The 13,966-nt window shown below is 42.9% G+C and overlaps 1 protein-coding gene and 1 long non-coding RNA gene across 2 annotated transcripts in view; both read left to right on the forward strand.

Moving 5' to 3' along the window:
* LOC144268067 (uncharacterized) overlaps positions 1–4,203 on the forward strand; it is a 33,468-nt gene extending 29,265 nt beyond the window's left edge. Inside the window, exon 3 of the long non-coding RNA XR_013346704.1 lies at positions 4,152–4,203. This is a non-coding gene — a long non-coding RNA (uncharacterized LOC144268067). The remainder of the gene's footprint in view (positions 1–4,151) is intronic.
* Positions 4,204–7,284: 3,081 nt separating this feature from the next.
* LOC144268066 (uncharacterized) lies at positions 7,285–9,608 on the forward strand. The gene is made up of 2 exons (XM_077822623.1): positions 7,285–8,479; positions 9,067–9,608. Exons 1-2 carry the CDS (start codon positions 7,894–7,896, stop codon positions 9,585–9,587), a joined length of 1,107 nt encoding a protein of 368 aa, XP_077678749.1. The 5' UTR covers positions 7,285–7,893; the 3' UTR covers positions 9,588–9,608.
* The last annotated feature ends 4,358 nt before the right edge of the window (positions 9,609–13,966 follow it).

Here is a 13,966-nt window from a genome sequence, read left to right on the forward strand (position 1 = left end):
GGAGACTTGTCTTATAACAGGCTTATTCAAAGTGATACAAGCTATGAAAGTGAGATCTTGGAAGAGTGTTGCTGTTTTCATAGTGTAATAAAAATACTGTAATGATAAATAATAATAAATAGTGTGTAATAAGAATGTCATAAAAACAAATTTTATATTTTCAAGATTACTGCTTTTATAATTTATACTCAGGTAAAGGAGAAAATCCCTGGAAATATTCATTTTTAGGAGGGGGTTCGCGAGACGTGACATTTTAGTGAAAGGGGTTCACAGGTTGTTAAAGTTTGGGAACCACTGCGCTAGGCTTATCCAGATGCCTTTTCCCTTTCTGGGAGAACACTTCATCCATTGCTCTGGGATCCAGAACACATAGTTTGACTACAGATTTTGCCACTCAGGTATTTTTATTTATTTTATTTTCCTTACTGCCAGGCCCACAGACTGTCCCTAGGCTCTGATAGTCAAGCTGGGTGCTTTCCATCTCATGGATCATCTCCAGCAGTAAAGGTTTTACAGGGCAAATAATGCCCTCATTGACACCTGTGTTACCCCCTTGACTTCAACATATACCCTCATTGACACCTGTGCAAACCCATTGGTTTCAGGTTACACCTTAAGTGACTCAGTCATTTTTACCCTATTTGTAAATAAGTGGTATATGTTCTCAGCCTATCTCAGCCTATACAGTTTAAATTTTTTTTTATTTCAGCTAAAACAGTTCAGCCATTTCCAAGAATGAGGTAAGTGAAAAATTGTTTTGCCCACGATAGAAAATTCTGGTGTCCATTTTAAAAGAAATTCCAGCAACCCCATGCTTTGGAGCAGACACCTGAAATTTGGCACAGAGTGGCATTTGTGTCAGGGGTGTGCCTGTTGCTGTCTCTGTGAAAATCTGCCCAAATCTGGCCAATTTTAGCTTTGCAGCTGAAAACTCCAGTGATTCCATCTGTATTGAGCATGTTGCAGCCTGGGGCTGAGTAGGACTTTCCTAGCAGCCACCTAGCTCTGGGTGGCTGTGAGCCATGCTAGATCCAGACACCAGAAATGAGAGCATGGAGACTCTCTCCTGTCCTCTGAATGAACCCCATGCAGAACCCAGGCAGCATGAAGGAGGAAGTTGTCTGATTCAGTGCAGAGGGGACAAGTGCCAGGCCTGTGTGTGGGGAATAGGTTGGTATGAGGAGTAGGATAGCAATAGGCTGGAACTTGCTGCGCAAGGAGACTTGGACGAGAAGCCTGAGGAGCAGAGACTGAGACTGGCTAGATGAAAACAGAACTAAGACAAAGAGTCAGGATGAAAAAGAAGTGGGGTTGGGATAGAAAGAGGTTGGAGGGGAGAAGTCAGAAGGGGTCACATTTAGGGGATAATGGCAGAAGAGTGTGTGCCCACTACAGCATGCTCCCTTCCAGAGTCTGGAATCGAACCCAAGATTTCTGAGTTTCACCATTCCTTTGCTGTCAGCAAATATATGTGAAAACCACTGGCAAAGTGTATCATCCACTTTAGTACTGGTCCATATAGAGGATAACAGCCTACTACTGCCACCAGTTACTGCATTAGCTCAAGTAGCAGTAATCTGTATGGTGAATCTAAAGAGTCCAACTCTGCTGATGAACCATGTGGGTATCAGTATGATGCCTCATGACATACTTGCTTGGTTTTTTCATTTTTTTTAAAAGCCTTGGAAACGACACAAAAATATTACATTAAAATAACAAAGACAAGCACTCAGGTGTAAGGAAATGCCACAACTTTGCATACACTTTACGATAGACTCTTTAATTATGTGATCACATACTATTTTTTGCACAGGATCCTTTGCTTCATTAAGTGCACAGGATTGACCTGTTCTGGGGATGAACTGAGCGTAGTGAAGGACTGGAGGCTGTTTGTAGGACCCCTGCCTCAGTTGCTACAGGTGTTAGACACTGTGTAGAGAATGAGGCAGGAGTTTACAGAAAGAGAAAGGACAGTCTCATGGTTAAGGGAGTTGAAAGCTGCCCTGGAGAACTGGATTCTATCCCTGCCTCTGTTGCTATGTGATAGTGGGTATGTATGTTTAAACCACTTTCCACAGATGAACACTAACTGTGTGTGCCTCATTTTCTGGGTGCCCAATTTTATACCCTGGGGTCTGATTTACAGAAGTGCTGAGCATTCACAACTGCAAATGAAGTCAGTGGAGGTTGTGCTTTGAACGTATAAAGTGCTGTATAATACTAAGTACTCTGAGGATAATTAATCATTGGAACAATTTACCAAAGCTTGCGGATTCTCCATCACTGAAAATTTTAAAATCGAGATTTAGTTAAAACAGGTATAATTTTAGGGGCAGTTCTCTGGCCTGTGTTATACAGGAGATCAGACTAGATGATCACAGTGATCCCTTCTTGCTTTGGAATCTATGAAAGAAATCAGCTCCTACGTGTTTCAGATTGGGCACACAGATACAGGATATTTTTGATTTTAATCTGTCTGTGCCTCAATTCCCCATCTGTACAATGGAGATGACACCACCCCCTCACCTCAGTAGAAGTAGAGTGAAGATAGATTAATGTTTGGGAAGCACTCAGATACTATAACAATGAGCACTATAGAAAAGGCCATGAGGAAATTAATAATTCTGTCTTCAGAGCAGGCTTTGAAGTGTGCAGTAAATAAGGCAGCACCCACATACTGAAGAATGAGGAGAAAACAAAATATTGCATAGTGGCTCATTAAGTGAGCATTGTCCCTCCTGTACATGGACAGAGGTCCAATGGAAAAAATAGCAACCTTAATTCTTTTATTTCCTAACTTTAGAGTGCTTGACTTTGCAACCCTAATGTTCTTTTTACATGGGGGAGAAGTGGATGTGCGTGTGTTATATATGAATGGTATAGACATTTTTACTCGGGGAAATGTATTTTGATGGTTCTGAATGTATCAGGACTTTTATAACTCATTCAATAAAAATTAAAACATCTTAACTTTGGCAGGACTGCTGTGGTTGGAATGAAGAGCTATCTACCCATCAGTATGTGTGTGACTCCCACTATATTAGGGGAGGGATGCGAGGCCCAAAATTCAGACCCAAAATTCATCTCTCTTCTGCAGACTATACCTTTGTTCTCTCTTGTGGTGTTTTCCCTTAGCCTAAAGTAAGTAATTTGAGTCTGAAAGTAAATGATTGCTCTTAATTTATGGCAAAACATAACTTGTATATAATGACAGGTTTCAGAGTAGCAGCCATGTTAGTCTATATCCACAAAAAGAAAAGGAGGACTTGTGGCACATTAGAGACTAACAAATTTATTTGAGCATAAGCTTTCGTGAGCTACAGCTCACTTCATTGGAAGCTCACGAAAGCTTATGCTCAAATAAATTTGTTAGTCTCTAAGGTGCCACAAGTCCTCCTTTTCTTTTTATATATAATGGTTTTACTTTGACATATGTTATGTTCCACCCTGATCTCCAATATTTAGCAAACTAGCTGCTCCAGGTTTGCTAGAGTTAGCACCATAAGTAGCTCGTGCAGTATCTGCCAGCATGGTTCATTGCTTTGATATTCTATCAGTTCCCTGTCTCTTGTGTTAGCACAAGCTTTGCTTTCCTGTCCTTTTCCTCCTTGTTTCTTAGTTCTTACACTCTTAGCACCTTTCTTTTGTGTCTGGTTTCTCTATTTCTCCTCCAGTATTTTAGCTGCAGTGTTGCCATTAGTAGGTTGCATCATATCTGTGATATAAGTAAGTACTCTTCTTTGTAGGATCTGTATCGACAATTTCCTCCCTCTTTCTACATTGTAATTCTTCTCTATGGCTGTTCTCAGAATACTTTAGCAGTTTATTTTCTTTTGAATTTTCCCAGCTTTAAGATTCCCCATCGCAGAGGTAACTGGAAGATGGAGTTATTAGGTTTTATGTCTTTTTAATCAAAGTTCCGCTTTTATAAGATCGTTGGTGACATTTCTTTTGCAGATATGTGTTGTTGCTTTGCAGATGCCTTTCTTTTCATGGCTGCTACATCTGACAGTGGTTAGCAATTAATGAATTGTATACTGTGTAGTGATGATAGATTAATTTCATACCAGAGGCACTGAGGGTATTATATTTACTGATGAACTGTAATTTTGAACAGTCACAGTAATGAACAGTCATCTTTCTCATTTCAGGAGGAGTCAGGTAGTCCTTGTTGTGTTCCATGGGAAGCCATCAAAATCTGACAGGTATTTGGAAGGAGGTGACTTCTAACATACTAGTTATGTTCTACAACCCTTTTTTGTTTTAAATGAGAATAAGACCTCAGACTTTGTGGGATAGTTCCCCACCTTCAATATATGTGGGATATATTTCAAAAACTACTGTCGGGGTGCTTCCTGAGCCTTCCGCTCAGGAATCAGCTGGTAGTATAGTGCTATGGAGATCAAACAGATGAAAATCACTGTATAAATATAAAACACTGATCGTTCTTTTCACTGCTTCTCAAATAAGTGACAACCAGGAATTTTGGAGTTTGATTAAAAGATAAATTAACACAAACATTTTACCAGTATCAAATTATGAGATTTCCTATTCTTAAATAAAGTCTAGCGACGCAACACACCTTATGTATACATTACTTAGAAATAGTAATTTGCAACACTTTGTTGTAATTAGCATTTTTTCTGATGGAGTTACTGAGCCAAATTTTCTGCAGGTGTAAATTCCTCCAGTTACGTCATTTGTATTCTGCTTATTTATATCACCAGAGCATTTGCCCCATCATGCATAGGTAGATTAGTTCCCCTGAATAATATATAGTATTTAGCAGTAACTGTGTAGTTAGGAGGGCTAGTCAAATGTTAAGAAATTAGTTTGCAAATATTTTCACAAATAAAAGCTTTGAGTTTGGTTTATATTACTTTTGGGGACACACAATTGTGTGAATACATGAAATACAAGGTGCGCATGAATCTTAAAAGGTTCATTATGTGTGGCTGTGAACAAGTACAAGGTGTTATTGAACCCCAAAATTGTGAATCTTAAAACTATTTTTAGTACAAACTGATATGCACCCAAAAATTAATGCTAAAGATCCGTTATTTGGTATTCCTCATTCTCTACCTTAAAAAATTTCAGTAATCCAATCAGAAAGTAGTTACAATACCATATGACTTAAGTGACCAATCACACACTATGAATAATGAATAGCAAATCCTCAAAGTGAACAGGATGCAGTATGCCAGGCTGAAAATTGTTTGTCCAAATGATGAATGTGTTTGCAGAAATCAGGATTGGTTTGCCAAGAAGAAGGGCTAAATTCACAACAAATATTACAACAAATAATTTGACTTTAGCTATGCAAAATCATGTGCCATCTCTGTTCTTGTTTATTCTAGCACTTCACTTTCTCCATTGTGGAAAGTATCCATTAGATCAGGGGGTCTCAACCTTTTTTCTTTCTGAGGCCCCCCCAACATGCTATAAAATCTCCAGGGCCCACCTGGGCCACAGCAGCTGGTTTTCTGCATCTAAAAGCCAGGGCCAGCATTGGGGAATAGCTAGCAGGCCAATTGCCTGGGGCTCCACGCCAGAGGGGGCCCTGCAAAGCTACATTGTTCAGGCTTTGGCTTCAGCCCTGGGTGGTGGGGCTCAGGGCCCCGGGCTTCAGCCCCATGTGGTGGGGCTTTGGCTTTCTGTCTTGGGCCCAAATGAGTCTAATGCTGGCCCTGCTTGGCGGCCCCAGATTCCTGGTTGAGAACCACTGCATTAGATCTCTTGTCCTGATATTAATGTTAAATGATTACTGCATGCTCTGGTGAATGGTTGTTGTTTGAGTATATTAGAGCTTTACACTCCTTTCTGGCTCATGTAACCAGCAAATTCATTGAAAAGTAAACAGTGTTGCCAAATGTACATTGTTGTAATACGTTTCTCAAGTCTTTACCACTATGTGTCTTCTCCACATTTATAAACACCTAAGGAGTTTTCAGTAGGAGACAATCTTTACTAGAACATGCAGCTTAATATGACCTTTATAAAAGCATAAGAGAGAGTTTTATACATTAATCAGTGCTTTGCTGTTATTGCATGAAAAGTTAATCTGTCAGATGAATGCATTCTAATCAGCCAGAGATATCAAGTTCCCCTTTTTGCCTAGATGTATTTGTCCCTAATGTAAACAAACACAGATAATATTTTGGACAGTGCTTAAAAAAGAAATCCCCACTTATCATATAATTGCTCTAAAACAATTATAAATCTGCACTTTTTCTTTTGATTTAAAGAAACTTTGCACTCTTGCTTGCTTACTTTCCACAGCAGCTTTAATGTCCTCCATAGACGGCTTGCTCCTGGACCCATTTGTTAAGACCTGATCATTAGGAAGCCATACAGAGCAGAGCAGTGCAAATCACTGATTTTTGTCTTTTGTTGGTTTGGGAGCCAACCCAGGGGGAAACATTTGTTTTGAGTCAGCCTGAAACTACTTTTTTCAAAATTTTCAGTGAACCAACAAAATTCATTTACTTTTCAGGTCAAATGAAATGTTTTGTGTGACCTGAAGCAAAATGTTTAGATTTGTTTTGAGGTTTTAGTTTTTAAACTGAAACCTCAAAACAAAAAAATCATAGTAAAAATACATTTCTATTTCAAAATGAAATGTTCTGGTTTTTTTAAAGTTTCAAAACTAAACAATTTTTTTTCAAAATTTTTTGACTAAAATCATTTGGCAAATTTCTCACAAGTTTATTAAATGTTTTTGGTCAACCCAAATCTGTATTTTTTGGCAAAAAAAATCAGAAAAATTTTACCCTGCACTAATTTGGAATGCATAACAGCCTTATTAAACCTAGTAGTTTATGAACTATGCTACATATTATACACCAACAAATGGGGCGCTGTTTATCTGCTAATATACATATTATGGAGGCACTAGTTGCAGTTCAATAGTTAAGGTGGAGTTTTGTACTTAAACTAGGGATTCAACCTCTTTCATATATAAGAAAATTATAGCATATTCTTCCCAGAATTACAGCACTTACTCTCTGAGCATAGAACAAATTTTCAGAGAATTTACAATTAAATCTGTTAAGTATCTTAGGAGTTTAAATTAATTTTAAAACGGGTCCTTTAGGAAATTTCACACCCTGTGTCAGACTTTTTTTCTTTTGGTTCTGAATAGCAGAACAACACAGGTGCTTCACACTTCCCAAACAGTGTCATTAAACTCATTAAAATCTCATGGGAAGACTACATTTGAAGAGTGTGTTTTCAGATTAATTGTAATGTTTCCATGTTGTTCTTCATAACTAAGAGTTTCGCCTTCATCAGAGGCTGACAAAGAATGTGATGCTCCAGAGACTTCCATGAAGAGCTGTTGTCTCCCGTTGTTCTTGTGGGGGCTGAATGAACAGGTTGCTCTCAGATGGCCCTTTTGAGAAGAACCTCTCTTGTGATAAATCAGCTAAGCAAGTGATCGGTTAGCAGAAGTCAGATTTTGTTCTTTTTCTTCTGCTGCGGAGGGTGATAATTGGCCAGCCGAGGAAGATTTAATGTCCATTAGGGGGAGTGGGTCTCAGTCCTGGTCTACACTAGGACTTTAGGTCGAATTTAGCAGCGTTAAATCAATGTAAACCTGCATCCGTCCACACGATGAAGCCCTTTATTTCGACTTAAAGGGCTCTTAAAATCGATTTTCGTACTCCACCCCTGACAAGTGGATTAGCGCTTAAATCGGCCTTGCCGGGTCGAATTTGGGGTACTGTGGACACAATTCGACGGTATTGGCCTCCGGGAGCTATCCCAGAGTGCTCCACTGTGACCGCTCTGGACAGCACTCTCAACTCAGATGCACTGGCCAGGTAGACAGGAAAAGAACTGCGAACTTTTGAATCTCATTTCCTGTTTGGCCAGCGTGGCAAGCTGCAGGTGACCATGCAGAGCTCATCAGCAGAGGTGACCATGATGAAGTCCCAGAATCACAAAAGAGCTCCAGCATGGACTGAACGGGAGGTACGGGATCTGATCGCTGTATGGGGAGAGGAATCAGTGCTATTAGAACTCCGTTCCAGTTTTCGAAATGCCAAAACCTTTGTCAAAATCGCCCAGGGCGTGAAGGACAGAGGCCATAACAGGAATCCGAAGGAGTGCCACATGAAACTTAAGGAGCTGAGGCAAGCCTACCAGAAAACCAGAGGAGCGAACGGCCGCTCCGGGTTAGAGCCCCAAACATGCCGCTTCTATGATGAGCTGCATGCCATTTTAGGGGGTTCAGCCACCACTACCCCAGCCATATTGTTTGACTCCTTCAATGGAGATGGAGGCAACACGGAAGCAGGTTTTGGGGACGAAGAAGATGATGATGATGAGGAGGAGGTTGTAGATAGCTCACAGCAAGCAAGCGGAGAAACCGGTTTTCCCGACAGCCAGGAACTGTTTCTCACCCTGGACCTGGAGCCAGTACCCCCCGAACCCACCCAAGGCTGCCTCCTGGACCCAGCAGGCGGAGAAGGGACCTCCGGTGAGTGTACTTTTTAAAATACTATACATGGTTTAAAAGCAAGCATGTGAAAGGATTAATTTGCCCTGGCATTCGCAGCTTTCCTGGATGTACTCCCAAAGCCTTTGCAAAAGGTTTCTGGGGAGGGCAGCCTTATTGCGTCCTTCACGGTAGGACACTTTACCACTCCAGCCCAGTAACACGTACTCGGGAATCATTGTACAACAAAGCATTGCAGTGTATGTTTGCTGGCGTTCAAACAATATCCGTTATTTATCTCTCTGTGTTATCCTCAGGAGAGTGAGATATCATTCATGGTCTCCTGGTTGAAATAGGGTGCTTTTCTTCAGGGGACATTCAGAGGAGCCTGTTCCTGCTGAGTGTTTGCCTGCGGCTGAACAGAAATGTTCCCCGCTGTTAGCCACGGGGAGGGGGGAGGGTTGAGGGGGTAGCCACGCGATGGGGGGAGGCAAAATGCGACCTCGTAATGAAAGCACATGTGCTATGTATGTAATGTTAACAGCAAGGTTTACCCTGAAAGACTGTAGCCACTGTTTTATAAAATGTGTCTTTTTAAATACTGCTGTCCCTTTTTTTTTCTCCACCAGCTGCATGTGTTTCAATGATCACAGGATCTTCTCCTTCCCAGAGGCTAGCGAAGATTAGAAAGAAAAAAAAATGCACTCGTGATGAAATGTCCTCTGAGCTCATGCTGTCCTCCCACACTGACAGAGCACAGACGAATGCGTGGAGGCAAATAATGTCAGAGTGCAGGAAAGCACAAAATGACCGGGAGGAGAGGTGGCGGGCTGAAGAGAGTAAGTGGCGGGCTGAAGACAGGGCTGAAGCTCAAATGTGGCGGGAGCGTGATGAGAGGAGGCAGGATTCAATGCTGAGGCTGCTGGAGGACCAAACCAGTATGCTCCAGTGTATGGTTGAGCTGCAGCAAAGGCAGCTGGAGCACAGACTGCCACTACAGCCCCTGTGTAACCAACCGCCCTCCTCCCCAAGTTCCATAGCCTCCACACCCAGACGCCCAAGAACGCGGTGGGGGCGCCACCGGCCAACCAGCCACTCAGCCACAGAGGATTGCCCCAAAAAAAGAAGGCTGGCATTCAATAAATTTTAAAGTTGTAAACTTTTAAAGTGCTGTGTGGCATTTTCCTTCCCTCCTCCACCACCCCTCCTGGGCTACCTTGGTAGTTGTCCCCCTATTTGTGTGATGAATGAATAAAAAATGCATGAATGTGAAGCAACAATGACTTTATTGCCTCTGCAAGCAATGATTAAAGGGAGGAGGGGAGGGTGGTTAGCTTGCAGGGAAGTAGAGTGAACCAAGGGGCGGGGGTTTCATCAAGGAGAAACAAACAGAACTTTTATACCGTAGCCTGGCCAGTCATGAAACTGGTTTTCAAAGCTTCTCTGATGCGTACCGCGCCCTCCTGTGCTCTTCTAACCGCCCTGGTGTCTGGCTGCGTGTAACCAGCAGCCAGGCGATTTGCCTCAACCTCCCACCCCACCATAAACATCTCCCCCTTACTCTCACAGATATTGTGGAGCACACAGCAAGCAGTAATAACAGTGGGAATATTGGTTTCGCTGAGGTCTAAGCGAGTCAGTAAACTGCGCCAGCGCGCCTTTAAACGTCCAAATGCACATTCTACCACCATTCTGCACTTGCTCAGCCTGTAGTTGAACAGCTCCTGACTACTGTCCAGGCTGCCTGTGTACGGCTTCATGAGCCATGGCATTAAGGGGTAGGCTGGGTCCCCAAGGATACATATAGGCATTTCAACGTCCCCAACAGTTATTTTCTGGTCTGGGAATAAAGTCCCTTCCTGCAGCTTTTGAAACAGACCAGAGTTCCTGAAGATGCGAGCGTCATGTACCTTTCCCGGCCATCCCACGTTGATGTTGGTGAAACGTCCCTTGTGATCCACCAGAGCTTGCAGCACTATTGAAAAGTACCCCTTGCGGTTTATGTACTCGGCGGCTTGGTGCTCCGGTGCCAAGACAGGGATATGGGTTCCGTCTGTGGCCCCACCACAGTTAGGGAATCCCATGGCAGCAAAGCCATCCACTATGACCTGCACATTTCCCAGGGTCACTACCCTTGATATCAGCAGATCTTTGATTGCGTGGGCTACTTGCATCACAGCAGCCCCAACAGTAGATTTGCCCACTCCAAATTGATTCCCAGCTGACCGGTAGCTGTCTGGCGTTGCAAGCTTCCACAGGGCTATCGCCACTCGCTTCTCAACTGTGAGGGCTGCTCTCATCTTGGTATTCATGCGCTTCAGGGCAGGGGAAAGCAAGTCACAAAGTTCCATGAAAGTGCCCTTACGCATGCGAAAGTTTCGCAGCCACTGGGAATTGTCCGAGACCTGCAACACTATGCGGTCCCACCAGTCCGTACTTGTTTCCCGAGCCCAGAATCGGCGTTCCACAGCATAAACCTGCCCCATTAGCACCATGATGCATGCATTGGCAGGACCCATGCTTTCAGAGAAATCTGTGTCCATGTCCTGAGCACTCACTTGACCGCGCTGACGTCGCCTCCTCACCCGGTATCGCTCTGCCAGGTTCTGGTGCTGCATATACTGCTGGATAATGCGTGTGGTGTTTAATGTGCTCCTAATTGCCAAAGTGAACTGAGCGGCCTCCATGCTTGCCTTGGTATGGCGTCCGCACAGAAAAAGGTGCGGAACGATTGTCTGCCGTTGCTCTGACGGAGGGAGGGGAGACTGACGACACGGCTTACAGGGTTGGCTTCCGGGAGCTAAAATCAACAAAGGGGGTGGCTTTACATCAAGGAGTATTTCAGGCAGGACTTCACGGAGGGTTCCAATAAGAAATGGTGCACCTAAGTTATTGTTCTTATTGGAACAAGGAGGTTAGTCTGGCCTCTGATTGATACATGGCTAGATTTACCTCGCTGCACCTTCTCTGTGAGTGACTGCAGTGTGACCTAGAGGAATGAGTCCCCTAGACAGGGGAGGGGGGGAAGCAAATGAGTACAAAACAAATCTGGTCTATTTCTTGTTTTGATCCACTCCATCTATCTTTTACATCTTTGGCTGGCAGCAGATGGTGCAGAAGGACTGCATGCCATCCACATCTCATGGCTGCTTGGCAGAAGATGGTGCAATAGGACTGCTAGCCATCCTCATCTCTTGCCTGCCCGGCAGAAGATGGTACAGTACGACTGCTAGCAATCCGTATCGCCTGCCTGCTCACCATAAGACGGTTCAATAGGACTGACTGCAGGACTAAAGAGAATGACCTGGTCAGGTCACTCCAAATTTAGTCCCTGCGCCCATGTCTGCCCAGGCGCTCCTGGCCGACGTGGCCAGGAGCACCTCGGACATGACGATGACGGCTACCAGTCATATTGCACCGTCTGCTGCCAGAAGGCAATGGGTTGCTGCTACTGTGTAGCAATGCCGTACCGCGTCTGCCAGCACCCAGGAGACATATGGTGACGGTTACCTGAGCGGGCTCCATGCTTGCCGTGGTATGGCGTCTGCACAGGTAACTCAGGAAAAAAGGTGTGAAACGATTGTCTTCCCTTGCTTTCATGGAGGGAGGGAACGGGGGCCTGACGATATGTACCCAGAACCACCCTCGACAATGTTTTAGCCCCATCAGGCATTGGGATCTCAACCCAGAATTCCAATGGGCAGCGGAGACTGCGGGAACTGTGGGATAGCTACCCACAGTGCAACACTCTGGAAGTCGACGCTTGCCTCGGTACTGTGGAAGCAGTCCGCCGAGTTAATGCACTTAATGCACTTAGAGCATTTTCTGTGGGGACACACACACTCGAATATATAAAACCAATTTCTAAAAAACCGACTTCTATAAATTCGACCTAATTCCGTAGTGTAGACATACCCTCAGAGACACAGTATTTGGGGCCCTGAGAAGAAGCATCACATTTGAAAGCAGTTAGAGAGTCGCACTGAGGCCCTTAGCGATTGAAGTGTCTGGAAGCTTCCAGCATGACTTTGTTCACCCTTTAATTAAGTTTCTCTACCAGGTGACTATTTTTTCTGGTTACTTTTGTTGTCACTACAGCCACCTTTACAAATCACAACAGTGAGAGATTATGCTGGTGATTGTAAGGACAAGGTTAGGAGGATACTATGCCCTTTTGTGATTGGGAAACAGTTCACCAACTTGGGGCTAAATCATGACACAAATTGGAATATATTTGAGGCAGTAAGTTGTAGCTCTCTCTGGACTCAGGTCCAATGCATCATACTTTAGGGTTAGAATTTTTATAAAATCTAGTTTAAAAATAGCTAATATGTCTGCTAAATGTGATTTGAAGGCATTGGAAAAGTGACACACAACCTTCCATAGCAGAATGGATAATGCTGATGTCCAGCTCAGTCTGTGAATGAGTAATGTGTTGAACACAAAAGTAGCCTTGTAAAGTGAATTTAGTTAATTTACTATTTTCAGTAATTGTGTATTATACCACCATGGGTCTGACTCTAGTGGGTAGAGTTTCAAGCTCAGAGTGAAAGTTACTTCTGTCATTTGTCTCAGATCTAGACTCTCTAGGAATACATGAAGATCAAGGAAAGTAACAGACATTCACAACGTCTTGTCTGCCTTATCAATTTTATTAAAGTTACCAATAAGGTTATGATTATCCAAGCATATATAAATCCTAAAAATATCCATGCACAAGTTACAGCTGTAGTCATACTTACATCTTCCAAAATAGTCTTAAGGTCTAATGGGTCCTCCACAGATTGATCATCAATAGATAGGTGGTTCCTGCTGGAGTATTCCCAAAGGTACCTCATTTTTCCCATTCCAGGCATCCTCTTTTATAATTTGATTCTGACTATACCTAATACCCTGCGCATGTGTGTGAAAGGGTCAACCCCTTTTTTCCTTATCTATATTGTGTCCCCCAAGAATATTGGGGTACCCTGTTTTTCATAGGTTGCTTATAGTTCCTTTTATTCTGATTAGCATTTACATCGTGTACCCTTCGGTTAGGCCATGTGTTAGAAAAATGTGACTACTGGGTATCTTGTAATCAAAAATTAATCCTGTGGTTAATTTTTCACAGTACCACCCATTGGTGCATCTTTTCCCATAATCTTGTGGCATCGGGTTATTCTTTGGTCACTTTCTTATGTCAAGCATTTCTTAAGCCTAAGGCCTAGTATGGCTAAGCTAAAATCTGACAGGCATCAGACTGTAGGCCTTGTGTTTCAGCCCTACTTACTTAGATACCTAATACATATTTATCACTTCAGACTATCAATCAATCCTATCCTTCTATAATCCTACAATTTAATTCTATTCAACATACAATGATTATATATGACACGATATGTTAGTTAATCATAACATCACACAATGAATGAATGATAAAATTAAGTAATTGGCTACACAAAGCAGAAGAGAAACTTTCCGTGACATTTGGATGCCCTTTATGACATACAGACATAGAAATCCCCCTGGGAATCTCAAATGGGGTAGTAA

Source organism: Eretmochelys imbricata, chromosome 7, assembly GCF_965152235.1.
Source record: "Eretmochelys imbricata isolate rEreImb1 chromosome 7, rEreImb1.hap1, whole genome shotgun sequence".
NCBI classification, from domain to species: domain Eukaryota; kingdom Metazoa; phylum Chordata; order Testudines; family Cheloniidae; genus Eretmochelys; species Eretmochelys imbricata.